Raw genomic sequence first — 27,117 nt, 5'->3', positions numbered from 1 at the left:
CGCTGCGGGCGCAGGAAGCAGCTAATTGCTCGGATATAAATGCCGAGTGAGTGAAAGCCAAGGGTAGATTATTAGAGAAAACCGAAATGTCGTGTTGGCCGGCAGATCCAAGAGTAAAGCCACGGCGCAGCCCATGGAGAACATACGCAACGCATTATTGATATGAGTGGTTACGTAACAGGCGGGCAAAGTGGTCAGCTAGCAGTGTGGTGTCTGCAGAGTGTATAGGAAAGAAGCTACGTACCGAGTCAAGCTATTCGGTAGCCATTCTGCTAGGAGCGGCGGGGTGGCCGATTGGCTCCGCGCTGCTGCTGGTTGCACATGATGCATGGGTGGTCCTTGCCACACTGGCTGCAGGTGTGGGAGAAGCGGCACGACGACGAAGAACAGCGACCTCCATTGAAGTTGCGGCAGATTTCTTGGCTGTCGCTGGGATGGTTGCGACCACTGGAGGTAAATGCTGCTGGCTTGGGGACGAAAAGGACACAAACCGCCCCTGGATGGGCCGTCTTACATTGAGCGCATTTTGGGTGTGCATGGCCTGTGACAGCTATCTGCCATAGGTTCACGTCGATGGTGTCCAACCTCTTCGTGCCTGGTTACTGGGCCACGAGCAGCCGCAGCTGGCGGTCGTACTCTAGCCACGCGCTTGGGAAGAACTGGCGGTTAGCAGTCAGGATCAACTGCTGGTACGCAATCAGTTCAGCAGTTCAGCAGTGCGGTGTAGGGCAGCAGCCGTGATAACAGACATGTATGTGGTCCATGCCTCGAGCCGGGTAGTTACATGATTGTATAATTATCGTGAACCTTGCGACGCACCTGCTTCGCGTACGGTCATCCGACTCAACGATATTTAGCTGGCTATCGTTATTCGGGCTGTGCACCAGCCGGAATGTTGGGCTGGAAGTGTGCAAGAATTTCAGGCAACCAACTTGAAAAATCTACGAACTCCCCTCGCAAGATACGTTCTTGCACAGCCTTGGGCACAGCTGGTGCAGGTGGCTGATCGGGTGGGTTACAAGGGCTTGGCCTGGCGTAGTGGCGGCAGCAGCCGCATTGCCTTGGCCTTGGGTGAGGAGCGGCACAATGCTCTCCGATAATAATAAAATGGCGGCCGACAAAGCCGACTACACCTCGTCACGTAGATCTACGGGAGCGCAGATCCCATGTTGAGCCCGCGTCACCTGAGCTGGCGGAGGAGGCATTGGTGCAAGTCGGGCTTCTGGGCTCGCGAGCCGTGTCCGCACTGTCATGTTGCTGGTTCTCCTGGCCGGAGCAGACCTCACTACCAAGGGCTAGTGTGCCAGCAAACGGTCCTGTAAAATACTTTTACTAAGTTTCCTTTCGGATTCAAGCCGCGCTGAGAAGGCTCGCCGCGGGGGCTTGGCAAGGCATTGCCTTGACAGTGTCGACAGTTAGGTCAGACATACTGAAGAAATACAGTGTCGAGGTGACACTCGGGCTGGCAGCAAAGCTACGAAAGGAAAAGAAACACTGCTGAAGCACGATCCGTTGTCTGGAAGAGCACAACAGGGCAAGCAAGATTTGTTTTTCTTTCCGCAAAATGGGCTGGTGCCATTTGTGATTACGCAGCAAAACAAAGCGCATGACGTCAGTCTTGAATGCAGTACAAAGCAATGCAGTGCAGTGTGTGCGCTAGTTCGGATTGTTGCTAACAAGTACTAGCACAGCTAGTACACCATTTGCATGTATTCGTTTCTCAAGGAGGGGGGAGAGGGTTGAGGAGAAATGACTAGTTTTCGTTTCTAAATAAGTATCGGTATTTACAGAAGGCCCCTTACATGTATATTATTCAACATGTTCTGGGCATGTACTTCAGTAGATTTATGATTAAGCAAGTGGTCCACCTTGAAGGCTTTATTATGGCAATCATCATGCAAGAACATAAGTACAGCCATGAGTGAACTCTGTGTGCACCTCTTCACTTTTCAAGACAGACACGACTTTTGCATGTAGTGAGAACACGTTGCACAAGTTTCACTTGAGCAGTGGGTTAATATGTGTGTGGCAGTAAGCGGTTGTCGCAAAGGTTTTTTTGTCGTCCCTGAAACGAACCTCATTCATTGGGGTGGGCTGAGCCAAAACCCCAACCGACACTGTTCATATACATGTACATGATGCACAGATTTTCGCCGGCCAGCATAGCAAGCCGTGTTTATTTCGGATGGTGGGGAGGGTGGCCGAGTACGAATGAGCGATGTTCGTTTCAGGGACGACTGAAGCCTTTTTACGACGACCCCTAAACCTGGCGTGGCTGTCCGTGCTTTGCTGGTAATCTGTGTACATGTAGTATTATCCCCAATACATGTACAGTTTTTTTTTAAAGGTGGTCAGACCTGTACTACTATAGGAGACTGTACTAGTATTGGAGACGTGTACTTTTGTTGTTTCTGGAAAGATTGATTGCCGGAGTTGGGTGGCAAACAACTCGCGATAGTGATGCTGTACGGCTGTAAATACATCCAACCATGGTAAGAAACCGTGTACAAAGACACAAAGATGATAAATAGGTAAGAAAAACGAAGTAAGGTGGACCCTGGTACCTTTACCCCAGCAGTGCCCATCACATCATTCCGCCATGTACTATTCTTAGAGACGTGTCATTTTATATTATTGATCCACACTCAACTGTACGATTATAAAATGTAATTGAATTATCATGCATAATGTTGGACAATGCACCTAGGAAAAGATCACACTAGAGCACAATCGTGTTGCAAGACGTGGGTAACGCATGTGATTATTGCCGTGTTAAAGTTAAGTGAAACAAAAATAATGTTCTAAACAACTGAGCATGGTGTGGAGAGAGGGGGGGGGGGGGGGTACACTGCCATGGATCTTTCGAAAAGAGGTGGGGGCACACTGCTATGGATCTTTCCAAACGAGAGAGAGAGAGAGGGGGAGGGGGGAGGGGGGGGGGGGTGAAAGTACACTAACATGGATCTTTCAAATGTCGATTTGGAAAAGGTATGAAACAAGATAGTCACTATCGCCAAGCAGAGCTCTGGCCATGTCCAATGCCTGGCTGCGCCATTCCCGCGCCTTTTCCAGCTGACCTGCGGCTTTCAAGTCGTCCACGAAGCGAAGGATACGTTTGACGCACACCATATTCGGTGCCCAGTGGCCCATGGAGTTCCACTGCAATGCGTGAACCGATTTCTGGGCTGTGATAAGCTGCTCGTCTTCCATTTGGAACTTGATCTGAAGCCGACGACGTAGGCGGAGGGTTTTCGAAGCTAGCTCGCCGGCCTGAGGTGTTAGTTTGTCGATCTCGTGCAACAGCTTAGTGAGATCCTCATAGAGCATGAGCGCATTGCGCGAGTCTAGATCGGTGTGCTTATGCTGCCTATGGCCTTCATAGCGAGCTTTCAGCGTGCTGTACGTAGTGTCTGAAGGTGCCTCGGCCTTGCAGCGAAGGCAGGCGCAGACAAACCCTTTCCCGTCCAGGACCCTGTGCCGTGACGTGAGATACTCCTTGTCTTGGTAAGCCATGGTCAGCTCCACGCCAGCCTTGATCGGCTGGATAACGCTGACGAACATCACGTCGCCTATGGCGAACCGTCGGCAATTGGGCATGCAGGAGTGATTCATGAGACTGCAGTTGTTGAACAGCCCCGAGCCATGGCCTGGCACTGGCTTGGGATGCGAGCGGTCCAGATCCGAGCGATGGATCTGCATTGTTTCCAGGTTGAACGTATAGCCGAGCATCATCAGCTGTTCAACGTGCCCAACATCAACACCATACTTCTCTATGATGTCATCACGTCGATGAGTGATGTCATCCGGTGGCTCCGGTCCAGCTCCGTCGCGCTGTGCACCGGACTCTTTCTTCTTCTTCTTTTTCCGCCTTGCCGTGATGGCATGCGATGATCCGGAGTATAGGCGCTCTATGGCATTGTTACAGTCCAGTGTGCAGGCAGCGGTTACAGCAAGTCTCCAAACCAGCTCGGTGATGCAACGTGAGCCGGACAGCATCAGCTGGCTAACGTCATCTGGCAGTTCAACCCGCGCCGGCGACAGCTCAAACGGGTAGACGGCGCAGACGGCCTTCTCGGCCATGATCACCTCGCCAAGCGCCAGGCTGCGAGTGGCAAACAGTCCACGTCCCTCACATACAGTGGCCTCGCGTACCTCAAACGGCCCGTGATAGTCTGGCCATGTGATTCGCACCTCGCCGCGCGTACCAGTCTGCTGACTATCTGCCAGCATACCCTTGATGTTGATCTGCTCACTGCAATGCAGGGTGTTGGCTCGGCGTGCTAGCTGTTCCTGGAGCTGCCTCAGTCCTGCATTGTCCGGTGCTAGAGAGAGACCTTGCTCGACGTCCTGCAGTGCATGCCGGTAATCGCACAGGCCCAGGCGCGCACGCGCCAGTCTCGAGATGCTCTTCACGTGCGTTCTGTCTATCAGCAGAGCGCTTTTTGCGTCGCTCAGCGCCAAGTGATAGTGCTGTGCCTGCAGGAAAGCCTCGCTGCGATTGCTCAACGCCAGCGTCATCTTCTGTCGGAATGGTGTGTTGCCATGCATGTCCGACGGGTCAAGGCCTGTGTTCGACACCATCGATTTTGTGTAGCATTCAGCAGCCGCCCAATACTTTCCACTCTTGAAGTGTTCATTGCCTTCCTTCTTGTGATCTCTTGATTTCTCACTGCCCAGTGTCAGCAGCCACTTGCAGTAATTTGACTGATGCCAGCCCAGTTTCACCAGGAATGGATGTGCGTCATGCAGCATGATGAAATGACTGGGATTGAAGATGTGCACCTCCTTTTCGCCGCCCACCTTGGTCGTGGAACCAACCCACGGCTCAACCAGCACCATCGTATTCTGCGGATAGAACAAACTGCTCATTGGCGTCGAGTGATCCAGTGCGGGCGACACGTAGTTGAAGATGCGGACGTGTGCCTTATCTCCACGCACGTCCTCCATGATCGCCATAACACCAATGCGCTTGCCCGACACTCGGAAAATGCGAAGCACGATGAAGCAGCCGAAATGCACCCTTTTCGTGCTCAGATCCTTGAGCATTAGCTGGCGATGTGTTTCGCGAAGCGTGCTCAACTGATAGGGTGCGGGTCGGGCGAAGTGATGCAGGCCCGTTTTCGTCCAGCTCGGGTCGACGGACTGCTGTTGATGCTCCTCGATGAGATGCCGATGCGTCCAGTCCATGTCATTGCGCAGTCGGTACTCCTTGAGTGTGTCCTGATCGAGGGTGTAAGTCGCCATCTTCCAATCACCTGGAGAACTGGCTGCAGATTGAACTGGTCACATCCGCAACAGCTTTCCGAACCGCCTCAGACTGTAAAGCGGCAGTAAAAGCTTCTACAAGTGCTTCGACGAAAGGTCTATTCGGTATTTAGTAACTGCTATATTGGTAGTATATAATTTATTGTATAATTCCAAAGACCTCGCTGCATAACAACCGGGGATTCGCTACACGTGGTGACCGATGAACTACAGCAGTTACACTTACAGTACTGTAGTGTAGACTTGTACATGTAGTTGCCTCTGAAACAGGACGAGAGTACTGAACCCCGGCCCCTTTCTTGATGGATGGATGAATGATTATGGCGCCGAGAACCTCAACTTTCAAGTACGCGTCCTGTTTTGCTCGTATCCATGGTATCACGCCATTACAAGACTGCACTACTACTACTAGTAGTAAGTACTAGCGAAGGAAGGACTTATACCGCCATGTTGTTGTTGTTGTTGTTGTTGTTGTTGTTGATTAATTTTTTATTATTACATGTACTTCACAACCGGGCCAAACGGGCAATGATGCCCTATGCTGTGGGAGCGAATTTCAAAGCGGTGTACAATGGTGTATGTAAGGCACACGATAGACTCTGAACCAAAGACTGAAAGAGGCATGCTGTCGCACAGTCCTTACGTCCACATTAGGAGAGAGTCAGAGACCGCTACAATCATGTACATACATGTAGCCATTATCTATTGCTGCGTATCCTCGTAGACCTACAGCAGAATAACCATGGTGATCAGTGCTCGAAAACGGTAGAAACGTTGCCACCCCCTGGCCTTTGTCTCTAACTGTGATCACCTTTTACTCAGAATGGCCGGGAGCTCTGCACTATACACTACAATCTCATGATTGTAGTACCTGTGCTCACATTCTGCGGGAAAAACACTAACAATTGGCAGAACCGGGCATGCGAAACAGTAATGAAACACAACGTGGCAGAACAGAATTCTTCACACACACACACACACACACACACACACACACACACACACACACACACACACACACACACACACACACACACACACACACACACACACACACACACACACACACACACACACACACACACACACACACACACACACACACACACACACACACACACACACACACACACACACACACACACACACACACACACACACACACACACACACACACACACACACACACACACACACACACACACACACACACACACACACACACACACACACACACACACACACACACACACACACACACACACACACACACACACACACACACACACACACACACACACACACACACACACACACACACACACACACACACACACACACACACACACACACACACACACACACACACACACACACACACACACACACACACACACACACACACACACACACACACACACACACACACACACACACACACACACACACACACACACACACACACACACACACACACACACACACACACACACACACACACACACACACACACACACACACACACACACACACACACACACACACACACACACACACACACACACACACACACACACACACACACACACACACACACACACACACACACACACACACACACACACACACACACACACACACACACACACACACACACACACACACACACACACACACACACACACACACACACACACACACACACACACACACACACACACACACACACACACACACACACACACACACACACACACACACACACACACACACACACACACACACACACACACACACACACACACACACACACACACACACACACACACACACACACACACACACACACACACACACACACACACACACACACACACACACACACACACACACACACACACACACACACACACACACACACACACACACACACACACACACACACACACACACACACACACACACACACACACACACACACACACACACACACACACACACACACACACACACACACACACACACACACACACACACACACACACACACACACACACACACACACACACACACACACACACACACACACACACACACACACACACACACACACACACACACACACACACACACACACACACACACACACACACACACACACACACACACACACACACACACACACACACACACACACACACACACACACACACACACACACACACACACACACACACACACACACACACACACACACACACACACACACACACACACACACACACACACACACACACACACACACACACACACACACACACACACACACACACACACACACACACACACACACACACACACACACACACACACACACACACACACACACACACACACACACACACACACACACACACACACACACACACACACACACACACACACACACACACACACACACACACACACACACACACACACACACACACACACACACACACACACACACACACACACACACACACACACACACACACACACACACACACACACACACACACACACACACACACACACACACACACACACACACACACACACACACACACACACACACACACACACACACACACACACACACACACACACACACACACACACACACACACACACACACACACACACACACACACACACACACACACACACACACACACACACACACACACACACACACACACACACACACACACACACACACACACACACACACACACACACACACACACACACACACACACACACACACACACACACACACACACACACACACACACACACACACACACACACACACACACACACACACACACACACACACACACACACACACACACACACACACACACACACCATTGGACCATTGGCCGCCCATCGCCGGAGGCAATGATAGCGATGCTACAGCAGAAGCCATAGCAACTTGTGCTGGGATTGCACCATTCAACAGCTTGCACACACACACACATACACATACAAACACACACCTCAGACCTCAGACATGCCCATCGCGGAAGCGATGATAGCGAACAGCTATGTTAGACATAGCAACTTGTGCTGGGATTACACCATTCAACAGCTTGCAAGGCTGATGAATTGACCGCCACTATTTTTAGCCTGGTATCCACCACACAGCTGTTTGAAGTGACTTTTTCTGGCCAGTGAATCCCTATTTTTCATTTTTCAATTTTTTTCTACACACACACACCACATACTCCGGCATACACTGGCTGTTGGTAACCACCCAGGAGAATGAAAGAAAAGTCAGGAAGAGTCCGAGAAAGAGAAGAAAGACGTGTTCGACCATAATGGTTGAGAATTGAACCCGCAACCTCTTGATTGGAAATCGACTGCACATACCACTGCACCATATGGGACACACACACACAAACACACACACACACACACCACACACACACACACACACCACACACACACACACACACACACACACACACACACACGCGCAGAATTTGCATTTCCGAGATGGACCGTGCCCTCCGGAGATAGAACAGAAGTAGATACCAGCTGAATTGGAATGAAGACTATGGAGGGGAAGGAATATTAGAGAAGAATAACGATTGACGGGATTGATTTCAAGGAACAGTTCAATCCCTATGAAGTATACCGCGAAGCTGCAGACTTACTAGCATCCTACTGATTCACTTCAATGCAAACTTGCAACTTCCAATAACCAATTGATTTGGTTCGTGTCAAGCAAATGTTATCATAAAAATGCATGCCTGCTAAGAGCATCCCTGGTGTCGTCTTTTCATTACAAAGCACGTCTTCGTCATCATTACAACTGCACACTGCATAGAGACGCATTTCATGAAAATCAACGATTAAAAAAAAGTTATTTTGCGGTGCTGTTAACGTTGTCGGTTAGGCATGTCCTCCTCCATCCTTGACAAAAACAGTCCTGCTTACAGCTTACAGCATTGCCATAACATAGGATAATCATGAATGCCGTGAACCACAGGTCTGGATCATTACTCAACACGTGACAGGGCTATTCTTAGTTGTGAGAATAGCGTTACAAGCCGTCCCCGCTTGGACCAGAGTGCATGTACTTTAGTAGTGTCTGCTTCAGAGCTGGGTCAGCGACCCAGTCAGGGGGGGGGGGGGGTACTTGGACCCACTTGGAGAAAGAACACCGGGTCGCTTGTGACCTGGTTGGGACTGGTCTGAAATCCTAGAGCGGACACGGTGTACATGTATGTGATGGAGGTGATGTCACGGGTGGAGGTGTATGTGATGGGTAGAGGTGTATGTGATGGGTGGAGGTGATGTCACGGGTGGAGGTGTATGTGATGGGTGGAGGTGTATGCCACGGGTGGAGGTGTATGTCACGGATGGAGGTGATGTCACGGGTGGAGGTGTATGTGATGGGTGGAGGTGTATGTCACGGGTAGAGGTGTATGTCACGGATGGAGATGATGTCACGGGTAGAGGTGTATGCGATGGGTGGAGGTGTATGTGGTGGAGGTTCAACACTTAATCAGCAGCTTTCCACTGTAAAGTGTTGGCTTCACTACGGTGAGCGGTGATGTTCACCAACGTCGAAGAGATAGCTAACCAGAGCAGCAGAGTTGCCCAGTGCCTTGTGACCACAATCCTGCGCCATTCGAGCATACTTCACTGCTTTACTTTGGTCGCCGAGAGAGCGGAAGGCAATGGAGAGCCGCCAGAGCTGCAGGGCAGTCTCCGCGCATGCATGCAGATCGTCGTCTGCGGGCCCTAGCTTCAGTGAGTCGAGTAGCATCTCAACGAATGCCACGGCCTTGCTGTGCTCCCCGATAGTGTGGTGCTGTTCGCCAAGCTGCTGGCACACTTTTGTATACAGACCAATACAACATGATCGCACCTTGCAAAGCTCCTGCTCCAATGGAACTAGCTTGGAAATGGCCTCCTTTCGGTCCTTTGTCGTGCGTTTGGATTGCAACAACTTGCACATCACTTTCAGCAGTCGTTGGCCACACGCCCGGAGGCGCCTATCCAGCTTTGGATCGATTGCACATAGCGTGCAGCTGCAAGTGATCCCGTACCGTTTCAGCTTCACATCACGCTCCATATCAGTGAGGGGAGCATAGGAGATGGTCAACTCCTCGCCCTTGCCAATACGCTGTGTGGCACTGACAAGCACCATGTCACCGATCAGTGTGACCGTGCAGTTGGGCGTGCAGGAATGGTTCATGAAACCAAGGTGGTACCACAGACCAAGGGCTGTGTCGCTATAAGTGTGTTCAGCCATAGCCTTGGTCTTCGCCACTGATATATTTTGCAGGTTGTGGCTATAATTCGTTGCAACCGCTTCAATGTGACCAATGTCAACAACTTGCGGTGCGCGACGCTCCCCGACCGGAAGTTTGTCCAGCTCGGTGGCATGCGAGGCGCTCTCCTTCGTTCTCCAGCCCGTGAGTTGACAGCCCTCGTACAGTGTCTCCACCGCAGCGTGCACTCGCCTTGAGCTACAGCACGCATCAACCAGTCGCCAGGTAAGCTGTGACTTGGCGGCTCTCGCGAAGAACTCCGCCGTTTTCAGATCGTCCGTCTTGATGCCCGCACCGAGCTCCGCCGTGGACTGCAGCTCTCCCGGAAACACAATCTGCAGTGCCTTCTCCACCAGCAGAATCTGGCCAGCACTGATCTCCTGTCCGGCAAAAACAGCACGCCCTCGGTCAGTGCATGTGTCGCGAATGTCAATGGCCCCCTTGTAGTCTGGCCAGAGCAATGCCACCTCTGCATGGTTATGTTTTCTTACGGTCTCCAGCATGCCTGTGATGTCAATCTCCTCGGCGCTGTCCAGAGCATGAAGTCGGCGACTCGTGTCGCGGTCTAGATCCTTCATCGTGATGTTGCGCGGGTCCAGTCTTAGTCCGTGGTCGACCGTTGCTTGCGCCACCATCACCATGGAGAGCGCAAGCTGAGCACGAGCCTTGCGGTAGATGGACTTGATGTGTTCAGTGTCCAGTTCAAGTGCACGGTTGGCATCCCGCAGGGCCAAGCGATAGTGAAACATCTTCAGCCAAGTCTCACTCCTGTTGCTCAGCAGCGTCAGCAGCAGCTTGCGACTGCTAGCCGGCACTGGGGGCGGTTTGGTGTCCCGCTCCGAGTGCAGCTGGTGGATGGCCTTGCTGTACCATTTTGCAGCTTCACTGTAATCGCAGAGCTTGAAATACTCATTTCCTATCGCCTTCCACTCCTCTGGCTCACCAAGCGGTGCGAAAGCACTGAGCCAAAAAGAGGGCCTAGGAATTGGTACACGCCAGTCCACAGTACTTAGAATGCCTGATGCCTGATCCTGGGGTAATTCGTCCAGCCAGATCACGTGACTTGGGTTGTCGCACCGTATGAATACCACAGCATCTTGGCCCACTTTCACGAATGGTTCCAGGACAATTAGATTCGTACCCGGACGTAGGGTCCACGATGCATCACCGCCGTAGAATGCTAGAGGTGATACGTAATTATATATGCCGAAGCGAATCGTATCGCCTTGCGGATCTTGCAGGTTGGCAAACAGCGCCGTTAGCTTCATTTGCACGGAGCAGACGCGCATAATCACGTAGCAACCTCGATGGACTTTATGCACGCCCAGCTGCGCGATGCCGAGACGCCTATGCGTTCGACGCAGCGTTTCCAACTGGAACGTCGCGGGTGCTGCTAAGTGCTCGCTCCCAGTTCGGACTGTGTTGGTTAGGAGAGGCTGAACATTGTTGGATCTGGCACTACCACTTGCACTGCCACTAGCCATGATTGACGTTTCTTGAGATGAGATGAATCACTGAGTCTGTCGCTGCCAATGCCTGCCAGTAGATCTACAGCTCACAGGAAGGGCACGTTACTCTCAGGTTCACATGTTCCCACACTCAGTTCTAAAATAAAATTGGCAGTCCAGACTCCTGGAAGTACTACTTACTACTACTACTAACTATCTGAGAGCAGAACTAAACTACTTACTTGAAAATCATTGAATCTATCTTCGTTACGTAACGTCGTTTGTCTTGTACGGTCACGTAGATCTACGTGTTATCAGTGGTTATGCAAATCACACAAGTCACAGACCAAAGCGCATCTTCCTTGTACATGGATCAAGTCATGGCAGCAGCGATGATGTACAATGACGTTTGTTGAATATGCATACCGGTAATATTTTCTCACACTCGCGCATACATAGCTGCCATGAGGCCATGACCATCATTTATGATGACCATGAATCATGATGACAGGTTGTCGATTCGGCCGGTACCGAGAGGTAGTCAGTCGTACATGACCGCATATATGCATATAATTATACAGACTTGTCAGTATTGCATATTGCATAAAAATGATTGTATTTTATGGATTCATGCATCATGGATTCATGCATGCATTACTACCACCAGGTCCCACATTCGTAGTTGCGGAACTTCGCAGCACGGCGACACTTCGACATGATCTATGACTATGACTTGTGCACTTTCACGGTTGTGGGAGGCACTGCGGTCTGATGCCAGGATGTGGTACTATTTTCGGCTATACAGAGGGTGCAGCGCTGTGGTGTTGGAGTAGGCAATAGCGCGCTCCTGGACTGCCCCGCAAATCTCTCATCCTCACAACGCTCTCCAAGCGGTCTCGAGGATACATGTCATGTACATGACTGATTGTACATGACTGTACATTTGTATACCATCACCGACAAAGAGTACAATACTCCGAATTTTCGGGCAGGGCCCATGATTTTATTATTACAGTAAAACCTGGTTTAAGCGACCAACCCACGGTGCAAAGCAAAAGCGGTCGTTAAAGCCAGGTGGTCTTCAGAACCAGGTCCCACTGTGTCTGTGTAGAACTGTCCGTACATGGAAAACGGTCGTTAGGAGCAGGTGGTCGCTAAAACGAGAGGTCGCTTACACCAGGTTTTACTGTATTATTATTATCAAGAGTACATGAACTCATGAACTCATGTACTCTTGTTAGGCCAAACTAAAGAAGGTGTGTGGTTCGACTCACCCGACCGACCGTACAATTTCAGCCCGACCGTAACTTTTTTTCGGCGGGCTGTCGTGTGACTGACGTAGATCTACGTGGACTGAACACGTCCACGTCTACGTGCTGTGCGGCGTGAGTCTGCGGACGCAGGCGCTAGGCGGCTCCTTTTGGACTTGACTTGTACTGTTGTAGTTGTACTGCAGTGCAGTGCAGTGAGTGGTACGACTGCTGCCTTGTGCTGGTAGTAGAGTCTACTCGATACGCGTATACAGTGTATTTACATGTACTAAAAATATATATTAAAAGAAAAAAATCCGCCCGCCCGCCCGTAAAAAAAATGTCCATGTTAGTCGAACCACACACCTTCTTTAGTTTGGCCTTATTATTTTTTTATTCCTCTTCAGGAACACAGTCATCATCTTTGCCAATGATATCATGACAGCCAGGGTTAGCATTTTTGTTATGCTGCATACATGTAGTTACCAGGGAGTTGTCAAATACAGTGTTGATCTACCGGTATTTGAGGGTCCTTTCGGAAGTTTTGGTCCACTTTCACAATAATAACACACACAGAAGTCTCTGCTGTGAGCACGGTGGCTTGGCAATGGTGAAGTTCAAGTTACCCACAAAGACACAAGCTTTCCAACTCTCTTTGGCCATTGGAAAGCGTACCACTCTGGCCCTGGTACACCATTGTAGTAGTTTTATCAGAATAATGTGATAAAAAACTTACAAAAAGATCGATTTTTCCATGGGGGGAAATCTTATGAAACTCGGATGTTGACCTTGATCTTGGCCATTGTGTAATGATAGCGAATGTCGGAAAGTTCAGGTGAGAACACGAGCGCAGAATTTGGCATGCCGTTTCAGGTCTCCTGGTCGATGAAACGGGTGTCCACAGACACAGAGTAGATAGTAGTAGTAGCAGTTGTAGTTTTTATTATTTTACTAGGGGAGTCCCAATGGGCTACTGCCTTTTTACTGGTTAATGAACAGAGCAAGAGAGTGGGCCTGTCGACAGTCAGCTGGAAGAGAGTTCCATCTGCCTGTCGCGAGAAAAGAAATAGAGCGCATGCCATACTGCGTATAAACAAGTGGGAGAACTAAGGCTCTTTGTGCCTTGCCCCGGCCGGGTGCATGCCTGGTGACCAGGTGCAGTTGCCCGAAGCTGGTACAAAGACTGAAGAAGAGGACTAGCAAGATGCTGGGCCAAGCAGCGGTACACAAAAACATAGAGCTTGAGGCTAATACGCTGTTCCAAAGAATAGAGGCGGTATAAGCGAAGAATTACATGTAGTTCAGTGGGCGTGGTACGATCGAGTCCAAACACTCTCTTCATTGCTATGTGACTAACGGTCACAATCCTATTGTACAGAGTTGTGCTTAAGACTGAATAATAGACAAGTAGAATGTTCGCTTTGCATCATTTTAATTATAGGATCAGGAGCGGGCCATGGCGGTGGAGTGCTCCTGGCAACTCGTCTCCAGCCAGGACGATCTTGGCAACTCTCAAGCCAGGTGGTCACGTCTAGGTGTGCCAGATCAGTCGCCACCACATCTCGCCACCACTCCTTCGGGCTGTGACGAGGACGGGGGGGGGGGGGGGGGGGGGGAGGGAGGGAGGCAGGCTGAGAGCCACAGCTCGCCACACAGCTACACACACACCATGCACCAAGTACCATGTATATACCCGTCTAGAGAGAAGCACGCAAATCTGCAAATGCAACCGAATCCCCAACCAATCGATTGGAAATCGCTGCACATACCACTGCACCATAAGGGACACGCAACCACATACACACTGACTTGTACTTGTTGCTCAAGAAATCTTGTAAAGATGACTCAATTGGCTATTGAACCGCCCAACGGCCGACACACCCTGAAACCCCCAAAAACTCTGGGTGGACTTGAAAATGATCCCACTTATGGGACGTACACACTGCACTGGAGAGCGGTTAGAGTTTTGCTAGCTCCTGTGTTTTTTGAATTTCTTGACGTGGTATGCGTTGATTTCGAGCTAGTTTTTCATGGCAACGAGCGGAGGTAGCGCAGGCTCCGGCACTGGCCGGTGTTGTCAATGCAGTGGCAATTCCGTCTGCAAAACGAACTGCAGTTGTCGAACGAAAAGTAGTCTTTGTATTCAATGTACTCCTGGAAGGAACTTTAGATGCAGGAATCGGCAAGATCGGTTAGCTGCTCCCGTACAGTGCAGTTCAAACACAGCGCCAGCGGGGGTCATTACCGTACCTTCCGCCGTACCTGAGCCAGTCCCTGTATCGCAACCCGGAGCAAGTCATAGCACTGCTAGTACCGCCGGTAGTAGTAATAACGATAATGTGTCGGAGTCCCAGCAATTAGCCTGGGACACTCTGGACCAGCCATTTGACGTTCACACCCTACCCACGGAACCATGCACATCCACAGCAGCGGACACATCACCGTCACTCCCAAGCACCTACGGTCTTAGCGAGCCACCAGGTGCAGCTACTCAACTGCTTGCCAATCTCGACCAGAGTCAGGTTGACCCTCCTGCAGTACCTGTCTTACCCACCCATGGCCAAAGTGATGTAGCTTTGAGCCTGGGCGACCACGATGCCGACTCTACTGGCCAGATTGTTTCTGCGGCATACAAGGAAGCTGTGCACTTCCTGCCCAACCTTTACCAAGTGCCACAGGGAGGCGCGGGCGCCAAGTTTGTGAACCTGCTAGCAGGTCTCTATCGAAGGTTTGGTGAGGGCGGGGCAGGAGAAGGCCTTGCACTCAAGACCGCAATGGTCGCGACCCAACTACTTCTGCAACAGCCAGTGGATTGCCGTGACCAGAGAGAACATCGTCAGCACCTGAACCGCAGACTTCAACTATGGGAATGTGGTGATATAAACAACCTTATGCTTGAAGCCCGCACCATCCAGGGGCAGCTCAAGCAAAGGCAGTGTCATTCAGGATACTCGAAGAGTAGACGGACACCTCATGACGACGCTCGGCGATTCGCCAATCTGGTTCACGAGGGAAAATTGCCAGCAGCCTTCGAACTCTTGATGATGATGGCGCCAAAGGAGTGCATAAGCTGAGCGCAGAAATTGATGGCAAGACTGTTCGTCAAATTCTGGAAGACAAACACCCACCAGCGGGGCCTGTTCAAGAAGATGCGGTCATACCAGACGCACCCCCACCACCGCCGCATCCAACATATTTTGCGGCTATCAACAGGGAAATCATCCGTCAGGCTGCGCTTGACACACAAGGTGCAGCAGGCCCCTCAGGAATGGACGCTGCTGCATGGCGCCACTTGTGTACAGGTTTCAGGACGGCATCTGATGCCCTGTGCGATGCGTTAGCCCAATGTGCAAGACGGCTGGCATCAGAACACATTGACCCATCCTCACTCGATGCCTTCCTTGCCTGCCGCCTCATCGCCCTTGATAAGGACCCCGGAGTCAGGCCGATTGGTGTCGGTGAGGTTGTGCGACGGATTATCAGCAAAGCCATCCTCAAAGTCACCAAGGCTGACATAATCCAGTCGGTCGGCTGTCTCCAGCTCTGTGGGGGCCAAGAGTCAGGCATAGAGGCAGCAATCCATGCCATGAGAGAAATCTTCCAGCAGGACAACACAGAGGGTATTCTCTTTGCAGACGCTTCCAACGCGTTCAATCGCTTAAACCGTTCTGTGTGTCTCCTGAATGTTCAACACCTATGCCCCGCACTCGCCGTAGTCCTTACCAACACGTACCGACAGCCCGCAAAGCTGTTTGTCGACGGGGAGACCCTTCAGTCTGCTGAGGGCACAACGCAGGGGGATCCCCTCGCCATGGTGATGTATGCTCTAGGGACGTTGCCATTAATCCGCGAAGCCGCTGCAGCCAACGCCGTACAAGCGTGGTACGCTGATGATTCTACAGCTGCAAGTAAGATAATTCGTCTCAGAGAATGGTGGTCTATCCTGGAAACGCGTGGTCCAGCTTACGGCTACTATACGAATGCTGCAAAGTCTGTGTTACTCGTCAAACCACAGTTCCTCAACATCGCGCGAGAAGTGTTCGCCGACACTGAAGTTCGCGTAACCGCGGACGGTCACCGACATCTTGGAGCTGTCCTGGGCACAGAGCAGTATTGCAATCAGTACGTCGCTCAAAAGGCAGAGCAATGGTGCAAAGAAGTCAAGCGCCTCGCAACCTATGCACTTAGCCAACCGCAAGCCGCCTACACTGCATTTAGCCAAGGCCTCAAGCACAAATGGTCATTTCTGGTTCGTACTGTACCTGGAGCAGCAGATCTGCTTCAGCCACTTGAGGATGTGATCCGCAATGATTTCATTCCGGCATTGACAGGGCGTCACCCACCGAATTCGGTGATCCGCGCTGTGCTTGACCTTCCGTGTCGTCTCGGTGGTCTCGGTATTGTTAACCCCAGTCAGCTGAGCGATGAACATCAGCGTTCTCTGTCCATCACCCATCCACTCATTGACAACATCATCCAACAGCAGTCATCCATGGAAGGCATCTCAGGGCGGATGCGGGTACTGAAGGCAACAGCTAGGACAGCCGCTGGGAAGAAGGAGAAGGACCATGTCGTCACCCTGATGGCCCAACTCGAGCCAGACCTGCAACGCACCCTACAGCTTGCCTCGGAGAAAGGTGCCTCAAGTTGGCTGACATGTCGGCCATTGCGAAGGCATGGCTTCACCCTGCACAAGGGCGCCTTCCGCGATGCCATATGCCTCAGGTATGGATGGGATCCTGATCGCTTACCGGCAACATGCGCGTGTGGAAAGCCATTCTCGACCACCCATGCCATGTCATGTGCCATCGGTGGTTATCCCTCGTTACGGCACAACGAGGTCCGAGACCTAACAGCAGCACTGCTACGCGACGTCGCACATGATGTTCATGTTGAGCCGCACCTCCAGCCTGTGACCGGTGAGCGCTTTCCGCTGCGGTCCACCATCACGGCAGAACAAGCTCGGCTGGATGTAGTTGTCAGCGGTCTACACGGTGGACGGTTTGAGAGGACCTTTCTAGATGTCCGGGTTTTCAACCCATTTGCCCCCTCAAATCGGAAACTAACGATCGCTGGCAGCTACAGAAAGCACGAAGAGGAGAAACGGAGGAGTTATGAGAGTCGCATTCTCAACGTTGAGCACGCTTCCTTCATCCCCGTGGTGTTCAGTACGACTGGTGGCCAAGGGAAGGCAGCCTCCACTCTCTTTGGCCGCATTGCAGGCATCAAGTCTGAGAAGAATGGTGAGCCTTTCTCTGTGGCAATGGCTTTGATCAGAGCCCAGCTGTCCTTTGCTCTCGTGAAGGCGGCCGTGGCATGCCTTCGTGGGCATCGCCACAAGTCGAGCAGGTATGACCCTCATGCATATTCTGCCACACTTGCTGTCTCCGAGTGTCATCTCTAGACAACCTGTCTGTTTCCCCTTTTCTCTGTATCATTTTGTATGTTATAATTTCCGCGGATTCCAGTTTTTCTCCCTTCATTATAATTTAAGCGCAATTTAGCGCGTATTGGCTTATGATTTCTTTTTCTTCTGTTTGTATTTAGCGCTTGACCGGTTATTATTTTCCTTCTCTTTATTTTGCGCTACATATTATTATTTTTCTGGTATTATAAACTTTGGCCGTGAAAAAAAAAAAAAACTTATGGGCTCACCACACCTCAGTAAGTGGGTGAGGACCAGGGAGCCCTACACATACCGGTATGTGTAGGGCTCCCTGGTGAGGACAAGGTGCAGAAAAAGGATTGACTGCATCAGGGTATCCGTCCCGGATCCAACTGCAGTTACCCCTGCCCCCAGTGAAGGTAATACTTGCTACAAGTGTGTGTGTGTGTGTGGGGGGGGGGGGGGGGCTAAATCAGAGTGGATCTGATACAAGCTTCACTAGCACCATTGATTACACAAGAGTTGATCTAGCCAGAAGCAGTCCATGGTTAACAGGTATGCATACTTCAAATAGAAAGTATATGAACCCTGGAACCAACAAAGGCGGCAGGTGCAACAATACACCTTCAAGCAGCCGAGCCCGTTGGCAACAGATCCAACACAGTCAGGCATAAGTGTACCCACCAACCGAACTAGCTGACACACACACACACACACACACACACACACACTGAAAAGTTTGAATAGTGTCATCAACGCAAGGAGTTTGTAAAAGTATTTCTTTTATTATAAATACGAAAAATAATTTGCCCTGAAACCAAAACTTCAACTCAATATTTCAAAATCAACTTGAGAGAAAGAAAAAGGAGAGGCCTGCCTCTCTTCGCTAGCTATGTCTCTAAAAAGTGCTCTAAAATACTCCCTGTTAGTGTTACACATAGAGCACACACACACATACAGGCACACGTGCACACACACACACACACACACACACACATAAACACACAATCACTCAAGCATTTAGCAGAGCAAACTACACAGGAACACCTTGACTTACCAGCAACAGAGAGGAAACTAAAAGTGGAATGTAAGCGGTAGTTACACAGTCCGCCGTCCAATGTCACCTCAAGGAGTTCATAGAAATCAGCAAATCTTGCTGATTGGCTTGATGAAGAAACAGAGCAGGAGGCACTTGCCACCAGCCTTGAAACCCAACTATCCCCCACTGCTGTTCAATCCACTTCACTGACAGTAACTGGCCGCTCAGCAAAGCCAGCGGCCATCAGCTTAGCGAATAGCTCCTCTCCGTACACAAACTTGACCAGTTCGCTGCTATGGCCGAGCATGAGCCTGGCGAGCTGTATGCCCCGCTGGGCGTAGTCACGCGCCGAGCGTCGCAAGTCTGCCTTGGCGTTGTCGGTGAGCGACGACTGACGGGCCGCGCTCAGCAGCGCACCGCACGCCCGCAGCAGATACGGCACGGCCTGGTAGACAGGCAGCAGGTGCATGTCGTGCTCAAAGCAGAGCAGCGGCTGTAGCTGCGACATGGCCGCCTTGGTGGTGTCCTGCAGTCGCCGTCGCTGAGTACTGATACGCAGCAGCAGGTCATTGACGCTGGCCAGGAGCAGGGACTCCTTTCGGCCCTGCGTGATGGAGATGACGGACTTCTGCAGTGCCAGACAAGACGTGTACAGGGTGGCGAGGTCGGAATCACGCGTCGACAAGGACTTATCCAGGACAAAGTACTTGTCCACCGACCGGTCGTACTTGACTCTATGCGCTTCTTCCCGACGACATCGCCTGCACACGCACTTGAAACCAAACCTCTCAATGGTCAGCTGCCGCTGGCTATACGAATCGCAAATCGGCGCATAGTTGATACTGAGCTCGTCATTGGCTTTGATGTCTTGCAGCGCCACAAGGATCAGCATGTCACCTATGAGAATTTGGGAGCAATTAGGAGAGCATCGGTGGTTGATCAGACCGGCTTTGCGCCATAGTCCAATGCTCTTTGCTCCCAAGGGAGACCACTTTTTGGGGTCCGGCTCCTTGCTAGGCTTGACGGGCTCGGGACTTGCTAGGCTCTTGCGGATGGTGTGCAGGTTGTCTGGCCGCAGTGCATTGCGAGAGCACACCGTTTCCACGCTGTCAACACAGATCGGCAGCGGCACGGGATCCGTACGCATCGTGTCCGGTGTGTACCAGTCCTGCAGTTGACCACCCGGCAAACCGGCCAGCTCACTCAGCGACTTATTGATGGAAGGAATGTGGCAAGAAAGCACACAGATACGATAAATGAGCTCCATCTTCTCTGCATCTATGAGCGTCTTGTTCTCAGCTGCTGCATTGAGAAAGGAACTGGTCAGGATTCCGCTATAAGATACTGGCTGTTCCACAACCTTCTTCACTTCGTTGGGAAACACCACAGTAAGTGCCTTCTCCAGCAGCACAATCTCGCCCTGCTGGATTCTCTCCGCAGCAAACGTGCCACGGCCATGGGCAAATGTTGAACGCTTCACCCTGAGCTTGCGAGTGTACTCGGGCCACAAGAGGCGACTCTCTGGGTTTTTCTGCCAATCGCATGAGTCCAGCAACACATTGATATCCTCCTCGTCCATCTTGGACGGCCTGGTCAGTTTCAAGTCTAGCTGTTTCTTGTAGGCGGATAGCTCTGCCAAGAGATCTCCCTCCTTGAACACCTTCAGGCCGGAATGCACGGCGTCCCTCGCATCCACAAACAAGTGCATTCCGATGAGCGACCGGATTTTCCGCAGCACGGATTTGCCATGCAGAGAGTTCAGAGTCAGCGCAGCGTTGGCATCTCGTAGAGCAAAGCGGTGATGTCCCAGTTTGAGCAGTGTCTCACTGCGGTTGCTAAGCACCGTAGTCTTCAGTTCGCCAGCATCCACACTGCTTTCATCGCTCAGACTTTCCAGAGCCTTGGAATAGCTTGCCGCTGCCTCGCAGAACGCGCCCTTGCGAAACAGGTCATTCCCGCGGTTCTTGAACGACGATGCATGGCCCATCGCCCCCGACTTGTAGTACCTTGGCACAGGCCTACTTGGCCAATTGACATCAGCCAGGAAAGGGTCGGCATCATCCAACAGCACCACATGGCTAGGGTTATCACAACGTAGCACTGTCATGCCGCCAACACTGAACTTTACACACGGCTCCAGAAGGACGATCTTCTGACCAAACGGCACCGCCCAGGATATGTCTTCATGCACGAACAGCGGCGTAACGAAATTGTACAGGCACAGTCGTAGCACGCCACCTAGCTCATCTTCCACTACTGTATGTAAGGCGAAGATCTTGAAGGGATCGACAATGGTGCGCAGTACCATGTATGAGCCAAAGTGCGTTCTTTGCTCAGATCTATCGATGAAAATCCTCTTGTGCGAGGACTTGAGCTTGCTCAAATCGCACTTGGCTGGCGCTTTTAGATGCTCAACTCCGACTCGAGTGGTCAGCAAGCTTCTCTCTTCTCCAGCTCGCGAAGCAAATTGAACATTTATGCTATCTTTTTCGCGCTTGTGCATTGCAATGACAGCTTCCCTGTCCATCCTGCCACAGAAGCTGAAGTCAAAGCCATTCGGATCGAACATACTAGTACTTGATAGTTGATAGATATAGCAACTCGTAGACCTATTTACAATGTCTTTCCCTGGTTGACATAATATCTGGAATACTCAAGACGACAAGAGCAAGCTGTACTCAAATATTCTACCTAAGCCAGGCACGTCATTGGTAAGTTGAAAAAAGCTACGTGTATGACTGCCACATCATTGCTTCAAAGCTACGCTGTCTGTAAAGAGCTCTACTTCCTCTTTACATTCTCTGAAACTGGAATGAAAAAGTCTTCACCACTGCACTCGCTGCCAGCCTAGTGCCAGGCCGATCTTGGACCACTTCTTCTATTCAAAAAACTTCAAAAAACCGAAAAATGTCTTTACGAATGTGACGTAATCAGAGCCAAACCATGGCGGCCCAATGAACAACGGCCAAAGCCAAAGGCCAAAGACGTTGTACTACTTGCAGTTTAGAAAAACGGCCCTGGCCTGAGTACTTCTTGTTTCGGGTTGCCAACAACATGTTTCCGAACCAAACAAGCCGCGCTTGCCTGTTATGGTTATGTGTGAGTGCTACGACTCGTACTTCTTTCAGGTTCTTTGTAAGGACAACTTGAGGTCAAGCCTTGTTCTAGCCAATACCAAGAGTACATAAACCAGAGTGTGCAACTGTGCATATCAGATCTGAAACAGCGCAGTTCGTGCACTACGTCACCCTGATGAGGTCAGCCAAGCCGCGACTTGCATACAGCTCAAATTTTCATGTTTCATAGCCCGGAAATCAGCCAAGTTTGCTTGATTTTAGACGTCCAGTTCCAGGATTTCGGTGTTTTGTGTGACTGTGTACGCTGCGTACATCCACCGACAAGTAAAGTCACCAGGCTATCCGTCTCAAAAAACCGAAATCAGGACAAACTCAGTGACCTGCACCACCGCGACTGGTTACGCAACTTTTCACCGTACCTGTGGTTTACCATGCCGTCAGAAATGACGTAGTGCACGAATTACGCTCCCACAGGAACCATCCTGAGTTGCACACTCTGGTTTATGTACTCTTGCCAATACTGATAATGTACTTCAAAGCCGGAGTCGAAGTACACTGATGTAGGACAAGCAACGGTCCGCTTCCCGGTTTCAAGTGTCATGCGGCCGGTTGTGTATGTGTATGTGTACGTGTGTGTATGTCACGTGTGTGTGTGTGTGTGTGTGTGTGTGTGTGTGTGTGTGTGTGTGAGTGTGTACATGGTGTGTGTGTGTGTGTGTCCCATATGGTGCAGTCACAGGTGATGTGCCTCAGTGGCAGTCGATTTCCAATCGAGAGGTTGCGGGTTGAATTCCCGATGATTATGGTTGCACACTGTGACGTCTTTCTTCTCTTTCTCATTCTCCTTGCTCTTCTTTCATTCTCCTGGGTGGTTACCAACAGCCCGCTGGCACGGTCGGTCACGATGCCGGAATCACATGATGTGGTGTGGCGTGTGTGTGTAAAAAAAAGAATGGAAAATGGAAAAAAATGAAAAATAGGGATTCACTGGCCAGCAAAAGCCTTTTCTTCAATCAGCTGTGTAGTGGATACCGGGCTAAAATTAGTGGCGGTCGATTCATCAGCTGTTCGCTATTATCGCTTCCGCGATGGACATGTCTCAGCGTGTGTGTGGTGTGTGTGCGGCCGGTATGTGTGTGTGCGTGTGCCGGTGTGTGTGTTTGTGCCTTCGTGCATTGCACAGCAGCGTATCTCAATCAAAACTTCATGATCTGTAGAGTTTTGGGCACTAACTTCGTCGAATGGTGAAGGTCCCGCTTCGATCTTCCCAAGCCTTCCTGGGTCAACGAGATTGAAATCAGGGCTGAGTAGCAAATAATTAGAGTACTTTACTACTCCCTGATTGAAATTGTGCTTTTTGGGGGACGCACCACGACGTCACAAAGCAGTGACGTCACTAAGACTAACTGGCAGAGAGGCCAAATCCACAACAACGGTACAGGAATTTTCAACACGGTATCTCTTGTGTGGAAGAAGTGGTTGTTCTCTGCCATTTAGGGGGCATTGTGCCTTCCTGCTGTGTTGGTGGTTGTCATTATCGTACCCAGGCGGCCGGCAACCCTCCTGGGATAAGACTGCACCGGCGCGGCACTCGTCCCCTCGATTCGTCTACTCGTAGTAACGAGATACATATCATATCCCTCGCGACTGTTGCCATAGATCCAACCAATGAGCTGACCCGGGTTCTCGTTGGTGCTCTGCACTGCAGACCCGCAATGTGTCCGGGGTTCAAACCCAGCCGTGACAGGGTAAAAGCGTAGCGCTGTGCCCTCGGCTCCACGTACATGTATTGGCCGTCCCGAAAGCAGCACTGTAAAAGAACGCTGCCGCTGAGGAAGTCACTTCCGAAAAGAAACGGCACCCGTCTGCACCTCCCTTCAGGCTCTTGGCATTCAGTCTCTGGTCCGCAGAATGCAAACGGTCGGCATGTGGAAGACATCGAAGACGTTCATGTACTCCCAGACCCTGGTACCAAGTAGGGGTAAGCGGCTGATTATGCTCGGAAAATGACCAGATTATGCTCTAGCGGATGCTCGAGAAAACAGCCAATTAATGCCAATTAATGATCATCTTTTATATGCTTCAAAGAACAGATAGTCGTCATGAAAAAAGGACTCGGACCATTGTCATGTTGTGGACTGGGAGCTTTGTGGAAGTGCAAGACAATAATATGCAAGAGGAATACCAAATTCACAAGCAAACGCTGAACTTTTGGGAGATGTCCTGTAGTCACCGGGCTGCTAACATATTATTCCAAATCGACAAGAAGCGCTGTATATGGTCCTTGAATAGCAGGTGTGAATATAACAGCCTCATTGGGCATCTGCCCTTGTTTTTCGGATGCCATTTTATGCTCCTTCTCAAAAAGGACCTGATTATGCCAAAACTTATGCCATCAACTTTGCCTTCTGTACTGAGCAGGTGTGTATATAACAGCCTCATTGGGCATCTGCCCTTGTTTTTCGGATGCCATTTTATGCTCCTTCTCAAAAAGGACCTGATTATGCCAAAACTTATGCCATCAATTATTTTGCCTTCACTGGTAGGTGTGTATAACAGCCTCATTGGGCATCTGCCCTTGTTTTTCGGATGTCATTTTTCATGCTCCTTCTCCTGACTATGCCAAAAAATATGCCAAAAATTATGCCAAAAATTATGCCGGCATCATCCGCTTATTTCGATTTTGCCGCAGTCTGACCAGGCCCAACCCCTACATACATTTTTATAGAGGTCACGTGACAGCGTTGTGATACGTGAATAGCTGGTGCTATAGCGCTAGGCCTCCGCGGAATGTGCCGGCATAATTTCGGGAAGTATCGGCAATTTTTGTGGAATAATCGGTAAAATTTGAGCAATGCCCCCCCCCCTTTTTTCATTTTTGTTTCCATTTATAACACCCTGATTTGTACCAAAAAGCTTGTGATCCTGAAGTTGATCGCCCGGTATTTCAAAAAAGAATGAAAAAAGGCTTCCAGCCGAGTTTCACGCGAACCGTGATTTTTTTGCCCGTACAAGTGGCAAAAAACCCGTACGCGGTACGGTATCTGCAAAAAAAGGGAAGAAAAAAAGCATTATTGTGAGAATTATTGGAATTACGGGAATAATCGGTCGAAATTTTGAGCAATGCTCAAAGGAATTATCGGTAAAAATACGAGCATATTCCGCGGAGGCTGGCGCCCGGCCCGGCTCTGTTTCTCACAGTCACACTCCATGATACCAAGAGTACATAACCCCCCCCCCCCCCCCCGGGGGGTTATATGTACTCTTGATGATACGAGTGACTCTGACCAGTGACCAAGTAATAGTTACGTCGTTGCTACCTTCCGAGGTGTTTGTAGCGCTGGAAACGGATCACCGAGCATCACTGTGATTTGTATCCCTGGTGTAGTAGTGATGTTTAGTTCCTGGAACGCTATAGTATTAGTATTACTTCAATGTACTACTACTACTAGATCCATGTAGTGCTTCTGGAGCACAAAATCGCCTACTCGAGCTCAACTCATAAGGGGTGACTTTCCCATTATTTTAATATTACAAGTCTGTGCCCTGAGCAGGGAGTGGTGCTTTCTTGCAGGTTTGCCGAATGGATGGAAGGTTCGACATCCCCCGGTCTGAAATGGCGGTCATCAGGCATGCAGTCAAGTGTCAAGTAAATCGACAGGAAGCGTGAGCTCCTTGTGACGTGCAATTATGTAGGAGCGCGCGACTACTAACTAACTTACGTCGTTAGTAACGGTACTTCGTCTACGCCGCAGAACTCGCTACTTCACGGTTGGTCTACATTATATTATGTAGGTAATGCTACTACTAGTAATGCTCTAAATTTTTGTTTGTTCTACATGTACGTGAAAGGTACATGTAGATGCTGCATGATTGTAGATCTACCTAATTACACATTTCATTTTGTTGCCCTCTCCATTCAATCCGAATCTGAGTCTGAGACCTTTTACTGCTCCTAGCTTTCCGCACTCAGCTTTACGTAACTATCGGTAATTAATTGCCAGTCTCGGCTCCGCACTGATTGTAGATACATGTACGTGTGCATGTATGCGACCGGGGTCGGGAATCATGTCACGTGTGGGGTCTAGAGTATCCCCGACAGGGATGCAGGGGTCAGAGGTAGGCCCCCGTGTAATATGCCGGCATTTTTTTGAGCATTTTCGGTACAATCCGTGAACATCGAAGACGTTCATGTACACTTTGGGCTCGTGATGCAGCATTTTGGGGGAAACGGAGCACTTGGCCGTTGTGTATCAAAATTGAGAGAAGAAAAACTTCCCAAACAAGGGAGTCGTAAAATACCGGTATTTTCTGACTCCCTG

The 27,117-nt window shown here is 50.4% G+C and overlaps 2 protein-coding genes across 2 annotated transcripts; both read right to left on the bottom strand.

Annotated features, from left to right (window-relative positions):
* Window positions 1-8,794: 8,794 nt before the first annotated feature.
* LOC135808674 (uncharacterized) lies at window positions 8,795-12,281 on the bottom strand. The gene is made up of 2 exons (XM_065321896.1): window positions 9,796-12,281; window positions 8,795-9,608 (listed from the first exon to the last, which is right to left on the bottom strand). The coding sequence occupies exon 1, from the start codon at window positions 12,077-12,079 to the stop codon at window positions 9,857-9,859; it is 2,223 nt and encodes a 740-aa protein (XP_065177968.1). The 5' UTR covers window positions 12,080-12,281; the 3' UTR covers window positions 8,795-9,608; window positions 9,796-9,856.
* A 6,948-nt stretch (window positions 12,282-19,229) lies between these two features.
* On the bottom strand, window positions 19,230-22,594 carry LOC135808672 (uncharacterized). The gene has a single exon (XM_065321894.1). It carries the CDS (start codon window positions 22,285-22,287, stop codon window positions 19,912-19,914), a length of 2,376 nt encoding a protein of 791 aa, XP_065177966.1. The 5' UTR covers window positions 22,288-22,594; the 3' UTR covers window positions 19,230-19,911.
* Window positions 22,595-27,117: the final 4,523 nt, after the last annotated feature.

This window comes from Sycon ciliatum, chromosome 2, assembly GCF_964019385.1.
Source record: "Sycon ciliatum chromosome 2, ocSycCili1.1, whole genome shotgun sequence".
NCBI classification, from domain to species: domain Eukaryota; kingdom Metazoa; phylum Porifera; class Calcarea; order Leucosolenida; family Sycettidae; genus Sycon; species Sycon ciliatum.
This window is presented reverse-complemented; position numbering and strand designations above follow the sequence as displayed.